The sequence below is a fragment of the Vipera ursinii genome, assembly GCF_947247035.1.
Source record: "Vipera ursinii genome assembly, chromosome: 14".
Taxonomy (NCBI): domain Eukaryota; kingdom Metazoa; phylum Chordata; class Lepidosauria; order Squamata; family Viperidae; genus Vipera; species Vipera ursinii.
Window position 1 is genome coordinate 8,100,264 of NC_139527.1, and position 7,834 is coordinate 8,108,097.

The 7,834-nt window shown below is 45.4% G+C and overlaps 1 protein-coding gene across 2 annotated transcripts; it reads right to left on the reverse strand.

Moving 5' to 3' along the window:
* Positions 1–1,349: 1,349 nt before the first annotated feature.
* RAN (RAN, member RAS oncogene family) lies at positions 1,350–7,174 on the reverse strand. Of its 2 annotated transcripts, none has more exons than XM_083373206.1 (7): positions 6,973–7,174; positions 5,479–5,524; positions 4,292–4,376; positions 3,639–3,764; positions 3,143–3,330; positions 1,846–2,016; positions 1,350–1,758 (listed from the first exon to the last, which is right to left on the reverse strand). In XM_083373206.1, the coding sequence occupies exons 2-7, from the start codon at positions 5,515–5,517 to the stop codon at positions 1,714–1,716; spliced, it is 654 nt and encodes a 217-aa protein (XP_083229332.1). In that variant the 5' UTR covers positions 5,518–5,524; positions 6,973–7,174; the 3' UTR covers positions 1,350–1,713. The 2 variants fall into 2 exon arrangements, with proteins under 2 accessions (XP_083229332.1, XP_083229333.1); XM_083373207.1 differs by lacking the exon at positions 6,973–7,174 and adding an exon at positions 6,620–6,683.
* Between the last annotated feature and the right edge of the window lie 660 nt (positions 7,175–7,834).

Consider the following 7,834-nt stretch of genomic DNA (forward strand, 5'->3'; position numbering starts at 1 on the left):
TCCTATTGAGTGCAATGTGTAAACACAGGACACAATTTGCTCATTTTCTGAGATGAATTAAGAAGTCAGATTTGCTTTCTTCTGCCTTGGCTATAGTCAGATATGCTGCTGTTTTTTCACCCGCCCAGCCAACAGTTGCTCAACTAAGGTAACCGGGTTGTTGTTGCTGGCAGACCTACTCAGCTAAAGCCTGTTCCTCTTTAATAAAGGAAAGTTTGGTCTCAAAACTGCATTTGCAGTCTGCAAGGCCTGCTTGGGCCATAAACCAGAGGGTTTTTACGCCATTACAGAGCAGGAAGTGCACAAGACTCCTGGGCTGTGGCTGTGCCCACTCAACCTCCATATTTGCAACCCGTCTCTTGCAAAAATACCAGGCGCGCCACTGGCCAAGAAAAGGTTCCTCATTTCCTACTCTAGAGGCTGCAGTTGTGGCTCTGGCTAATCAGTTCAGTCAACCTCTACAGAAGACAATGTCAAACTCACAATGCCGCACACGAATAGTTCCTTACGGGTGTCCCAGTTGGTGCCCATAAGGATCCCTGCTTTTTGACATTATTCAAAATGACATGAGATGTTGGCATGTTGAGAGGCACCAGTCCTCAGCGGGGGTCTCTAAATGTATTTCTAAGGCTGGTAGTTGGTCACTCCTCTCCCTTTCCAGAATGAAGCCACTGGAGAGGGTTGCTTTTAGAGATTAATCACAAACACCAACCTCCAGAAAATTCACCCTCCCCTTTAAATAGACATTAACTATTAGCGTGTCAGTTAGGACTAGGTTAGTTGCAGGCAGCCACCAAGATAGAAAAAAAGCAGGTTTAAACCCAAGAATGTTTCTCAAAAATTAATCTGACTGAAGCAGCCCCTTTCATCATTTCATCTAGCATTCAATGATTTGCCTCAACTCTAGAAACCCAGAGGGCGGCATCTATTGTACGCTTCAGATCTACCTGCAACAATTATTTTAGGCCAGTGGTTCCCAACCTTTTCTATAACTCGCATCCGTAGAACGCTTCTTATAGATACTCGCACCTTACAAAAGTGATACCTGGTTTTGAATGACGTGAACATATACACTATAATTTTGAAACTTCAAAACCTAAATTTTCACACCCCCTGGAATGTCGTCTCGCACCCCTGGTTGGGAACCCCTGATTTAGGCTGAACCAAAATAAGACTTAGGCTCGCAAATTCGTTTAGGCTAGAAAATTAATTTAAAATTTAGATGCCGAACTTTGAGCTTCAGTTACTACCTGCTTGGAGAAATCTTTTAGAAGGGAAGTGGTTTTTTGTTTTGTTTTTTAAAAAACTTCCAAATCTTGCTTCAAATAATTATCCTTCAAAAGAGCCGCTTGATTGGGTATTTGAAATACAACTTTATTATGCTCTAAACAAAGAGAAATGGGAATGACAGTAACAAACAAGATTTACCACTGAATACTGTAATGAGACTGCAGCAGTCAGATTTGTAACTCAAATGTGGAGTAAATTTGCAGTCCAAAACAGCTAAATATGCAGGTCCAAAAATGAAGGAATTTTATTTTAACTGCCACATTCACGCGCCAAACCCCATTCTCTCTTTCAGCATCCCAAAGATTAAAGCACATGTTCTCATCAGCTAGAATAATAAAGTGGCAAACACGCTGCACCACTGACATCACAGGACAGTTGCCTATAAAACTAGACTTCTGACGCTGGGCTCCAGCTTCGCCTCCCTCACAGGTCATCATCTTCGTCTGGCAGTGCAGTGGTCTGAGCAATCTGGAAGAAGGGGAAAAGAAAGGGTCAAAAGCTCTGAAAAAGTCTAGGCCACGGGCAGGTGGCCAAGGTCTTTTAAAAAAGGGTTACCTGTAAATCTTGCTCGTACTGTGCTGCCAACGCTGGATCCATAACGACCTCTGGGGGGGCAAGAGCAGGCATGGCAACGAATTCCAGGTTGGGATCGCCAATGAGCTTTCTCGCCAGCCAAAGGAAGGGCTTCTCAAAGTTGTAGTTGCTCTTGGCTGAAATGTCATAGTACTAAATGCAAAGGTTAGAGAGAGGAACTTGAGTTAACACAGATTGAGGAGGGGCCTGCTATCCTGTGCAGGTAACTCTTCTGACTTCTACTGCGCATTTGCTGTTTGCTTTCTGAGAAGTTTTGACTTATTTTAAATCTTTTTGTCACAAGATAGCTGCCTACTTTTATTGGAATTGAGAGTTCAGAGTGAGCAGATTCAAAGAGAAAATCACTTCAGGAATCGTTACCAACTAAATCAAACATTGATAGAAGAGAATATTTTTAGCTAGGGTTGAACTGTGGGGATCTTCCATTTAATTTTATTTATTTTAATTCCATTTATATCCCGCCCTTCTCCGAAGACTCAGGGCGGCTTACAAGCTTAGCAGTAGCCTTCATTCATGTTCTCCGAGCTTATTTTTTTTGCAGACCTTTTATTATCGAAGTAGGTAACCACAGGTAACACAATGGCTAGGCTAGCAGTGATGTTACTTAGCTGTGTAATGAAATGTCTGCATAAATCAAGTATGGTTAATATTATTTTGCTTCAATCACATTACACAATCTATAAAAAGGAGTTCCCCCACCAGAAAAAGCATTTAACAAATGTTTGCTGAATTAAAATCCAGAAATATAGACAATTAAAGCTGCAAAATGGGTACATTTGGTTATGAGGGCTCCCTGATGCTTTGAGTTTGGTTGTTTCCTTGCAGACATTTCCTTACCCAAATTACCCAGACCTGGATTCTACCAGTGGGCTCTGGGGAACCCAGAGTGGGATAGAGCCCATTAAATGGCTTGTTTGAATGTGTGTAGTCGCTGGAGTTGGGGGGAGGAGGGATTATTATTATTTTTCTTCTTTTTTATAGGGTGTTTTTATATCTGTGTAAGCCGCATTGAGTCACCATATGTGAGTAGGCCAGGGGTCCTCAACCTTGGCAACTTTTAAGACTTGTGGACTTCAACTCCCAGAATTCCTCAGCCAGCTTCTGGGAATTGAAGTCCACAAGTCTTAAAGTTGCCACGGTTGAGAACCCCTGGAGTAGGCGGCAGTATAAATTTTCTAAATAAATCAATAAACTAGGTCACATCAACATTTGGTTCTGTCGACCTTTCTCTTTTCAGCTAGAGATGCCTTGTTCTTACCTGCAGATTTTTCTTCCTGTGAAAGACAATGGACTTTGCTTTGACTTTCCTGTCCTTGATGTCCACTTTGTTGCCACACAAAACTATGGGGATGTTCTCACAAACCCGTACCAGATCTCTATGCCAGTTGGGTACGTTCTTGTATGTAACCCTTGATGTTACATCAAACATTATGATGGCACATTGAGCTAGAAGGCAAAGCCATGGGCATTATTAGTCAAGGGGACAGAAGCATGCAATTTACAATTCTAATATTAAAGCAATTCTATATAAAAGCGGTCCCAAGTGTTTGCATTGCTACTTCAACAGTATCCATTTTGACTTTTTTAAACATAAATGTAATGAAAACACAATTCTAACATTTTGATAGAAAACAGAAATGGGAACACTTAAAGTTACCGAAGCAGGATAGTTCTTTATTTCCTGTTTACAAATATTTGTTCAAATAACTTATTTACTAAATGTACATGGCCAATCCTATCACTCTTGAACTGACCTTGAATGTAGTAACCATCCCGCAGACCTCCAAACTTTTCTTGGCCAGCTGTATCCCATACGTTAAATTTAATGGGACCTCTGTTAGTGTGGAACACCAGAGGATGGACTTCGACTCCCAAAGTAGCTGCAACAAAATGAAATGTTAGTTGCTACACTGCATGTGAAGGCACAACACAAAACTTTCAAGGATTATTTGAAGGCAAGTTACTTATCCATCTCGGGCCTGTTCACATCTTGTCTACAGATTTTAAAAAAGCAACTTTTCTTTAAACATTTGCTTTTAAAAAAAAATCCCCAGCAGTTTGACTCCTTTTTTCTCTTTTTATTCACTCCACCCCCTTGATCTACCAGGAGAGATGAAAACACTAATTATAACTCAGGTGTCCTTTCAGCTCAAACTGTATGATGTTTAACACCTTGGACCCTTAGAATATACAGACCATAAAATTATGTACAGAGATCTAGAATTTTACACCCAAGTTACAGTTTAGATCTGGACCTATAAAAGGCAAGATATCAAAATCATTTTAATGGGTCTACATGACTTAATGGTAGAGGACAGGAAGGCCTGGAGGAACGTTGTCCATAGGGTCGCGATGGGTCGGACACGACTTCGCAGCTAACAACACATGACTTAAAGAGTTTACATACCTACATACTTCTTCTCAAATTCACCAGTCAAGTGGCGTTTCACAAATGTTGTTTTACCAGTGCCACCGTCACCAACCAAAACAAGCTGCATTAAAAAAAAAAGATTAAGAAAATTATGTCTTATGCTAACGTTTTTTTCAACCAGTATCAATCTTACAAAAACATATATATACCAAGCCAGTATGCTGTAATTGTTATAGAACAGTAGCACTGATCATCAAAAACTAAAACATATTCAAAAATACCATAGATCTACACCTTGGAAGCTATTCAAGTTGTGGCAACGAACTAGCAGACAAATGTTTCTTAAATGAAAAGTAACTAATTCATTTATGTATTTTTTCTACCTTGATGTTTTATTGGCAAATCCGTGTATTAATCTAAGGAAAATCTAAGCAAAAGAATGGTTTATATATAGAAGTATTAATTTTGCTTGATTTAAAAAATTATTTCCATTTCTTTGAAATTACTCAGAAGAACTAGAAAACTCACACCTGTTTCTATGTATTCGAAGCTATACAATTTTACAATTAAAAGCATCCACCGTTTGGAACAGAATATCAAATAGGAACCATTTTGACAATATTAATAAAATTATAGTACATGTACTATTTCCTATTTACAAATTCAATCCAACTATTTAAAAAAGTTTACTAATTTACCAAAAGCACTACCTTCACTCTCCAAAAGGTACACATCAAAGGAAACACTCCTTCAATATAAATAATCAAAGATATCATGATTCATTAAAAATTACATTTGGATAGCAAACTGATTCTTTTTGAGTTGGGACTGAACTGTGTATTCCAGCATTACGTCTACAAATACATACTAAGAAAACAGGCATACAGTGTAGGCCACAAGGCTATTTGGGAATTAAGTTATCAGATTTTGCATGTCTGCCTGCAAAGAAACCATATCAAATTTCTAACCACACAATTTCAGCCCTCAACAGATTGAAAATAAATTTGCGTTCCATTGAGAACAGGCATTTCTTTGAAGTGAAGAAAAAAAGGGCAAAAAAAATACAGTCAGCCCAAACAGGAGCTTGGCACAAGCCAGAAAAGCATTCCTGTGGATTTGCAAACCAACAAAGAAAGCTCAGAGGCCTGGCTTGCTGCGCTGGCTTCCACCAGGACAAAGTTATTAGAAAAAGACCAGGTGAAAAGAAGGCCGTTCAGCCCTACCTTAAACTGCACTTGGGGTTCTCCTTGTGGGGCGGCCATGCTGTGTCTGTGGGAAAGAGCAAAGCATGAGTGGAGAGGCGGCACTGCAGATGATCATCTGCCTCCAAGGCGCGTGGCTGGCTGGCTGAGCTCTCCATCCGGGTCGAGGAGGAGGAAGCAGTAAATGGCGGAAGGCAGGGACAGGGGCTGGCCAGGCCCCTCTCCCCCTTCCAGCCCTTTTAAAAACAACACACATGCACACACATTCCACACAAAACTGCCCAAAACTGCGATGAAAAACAGTCTGAAAAGGGAGTGAAGCGGGGGGGGGGGGGGGGGGAAAGAGGGCCCAGCTGCAAAGTCAAATCACCAGCTTTCCTTCCAGGCATCCCAGTCTGAGGGCAAAAGAGAGTGCACCCCTAAAGAAGGGCCCCCCTGCCCTTTCTTGACATCTCCCCCAAAAGAGAAAATCTTGGGCAAGGCAAAGAAGCATCTCCTGAAGACGGGCCTCCTCCCAGCATTCTTGGCACCCCACCCCCCAAGGTGAAAGTCTGGGGGACAGAAGAAAGTCTACCTTTCCCGTTTCTTGCCATCTCCCTTAAAGGAAAGCCAGGGGCAGTAAAAGAGAGATACTTCTTCTAGAAGGAGGGCCCCCTCCCTCCTTAATGGGATCCCCTAAAGGGGTATCTCCCCCTAAAGACAAAACAGGGGGGGCACAAGAGCCCCTGAAGGGGTCCCTCCCACCTTAACCGGATCCCCTAAAGGGGTATCTCCCCCTGAAGACAAATGGGGGGGGGCAAAAGAGAGCCTCCTAAAGGGCTCCGTCCCACCTTTCTTGGCACGCCCCCCCAAAGCAAAAATCTGGAGGGGAGAAGGCAGTTCCTTCCCCGGCATCTCGCCCAAGGAAAAAGTCCATAAATAAGAGCACCCCCCCAAAAAAAAAACCCCAGCACCTTCTCTCACCATGAGAACAAAGTCTGGTAGGGGGTAGAAGAGGAAAAACCGCCCCTAAAAAAAGCGCCCCTCCCCCATCTTTGTAGGCCTCTCCCCTTAAGGGGGGAAAGCCCCCGTGAAAGCTGGAGACTCCCCCTCCCAGAAAGGCGCCCCCCTTTTCCCCAGTAGGCTCCTTCCGTCCCTCCCCACCCCTTTTTTTCCGACTCACCTCCGAAGAAAGGAAAGAGGGAGAGCGCCGCGTTTGGCCGCCCATTCCTCCCTCCTTCCCGGCCAGCCCGCGCATGCGCACAACGCCCGCCGCCGTTCGCTCGCTCGCTCGCTCCCCCCCCGCCGCCAACCGCCTCCCGCCAACCGCCTTTTTTTCCCCCCCGCGCGCGCGCGTGCGCTTCAGGGCCCCCTCCCCTCGTTCCTCGCTGGTGGGGGCCTTTCCCGCCCTTTCTTAGCCAGAGGGGGGAGGGGGGCGGAAGAAAGGCGTGAGGCGGCCTGGTCGTTCCCGCGAGGTACGCGAGCCAGGCCGCGGCCTTCCTTCCTCTCCTCACCTCACCTCGCCGGGCGGGTTACCTTCTCGGGGCGTCTCGTCCGCTGCTTGCCTGGCTTCTCCGCTCGCGGCTGCCGCTGCTGCTGAAGGGAAGCGAGCGGGCTTGTGAGGGAAGATGGCGGAAGCGCGCTCGTTCAAATCGCCCTGAAAGAGGCAGCAGCCACAACAGCAGCGGCGGCGGCAGCAGAGGGCGGGGAGCGCGCACGCCGCTCACGTAGCCGCGCGGAGAGAAGCCAATCAGCGCGCGCGCGCGCGTCGCGTAACGCAACGGAAAGGGAGGAGCCTGGCGTCAGGCGACCGCGCCTGCGCGGAGGGAAGCCTCCGAAACTTGGCCTCGCTTTTTCTCTTGCCCTCGCGGCGCCGGGGCCCCGCCTTTCTCGGCAAGAGGAGACAGTAAATGCGCGCGCTTTCTTCGAAAGCTCCGCCCCCGCCATCACCCCGCGTTGGGGTGCGCCTGCGCGGTGGCGCGCGGGCCTTTTGGCGCGAAAGGGGAGCGCTCATTTTCCCCCCCTCCCTTGGGCGCGCTGCTATTTTAGATTTAAAATATTTAGAAAAAAAAGGAGGAGCAAGAAATAATAATTAAAAAGAAAAAGCAATGCAACTGGCGATGCAAAAGACCCATGGGCACCAGCAAGGGGCTTCTTTCTTGCCAAAGGGTCATCTGATGGCAAAAATAATGCTTGCTTTTCTTGCTTTGCCAAAGGTGGGGAAGATGGGCTATGTAGTTTAGCATTGCAAAGTTGGGGAACAGATGCCTGATGAACTTGGGGGATGCTTATTCCCCATTCATGGGGCGATTGCGATGGTGAATGGATCCCAAGTGGTTGGCCGAAGACAAAGCTAATCTGATCATCCCCTCAGTTTAAATGTTTGTTTCTGGCCTCT

Coding starts and splice junctions, on each gene's coding strand:
- RAN (XM_083373206.1), bottom strand. CDS start 5,517: ATGGCCGCCCCACAAGGAGAACCCCAAGTGCAGTTTAAG. Junction 3,331..3,638: donor GGATGGTTACTACATTCAAG/GTCAGTTCAAGA, acceptor TTTGCCTTCTAG/CTCAATGTGCCATCATAATG. Junction 1,759..1,845: donor AGTACGAGCAAGATTTACAG/GTAACCCTTTTT, acceptor CCCTTCTTCCAG/ATTGCTCAGACCACTGCACT.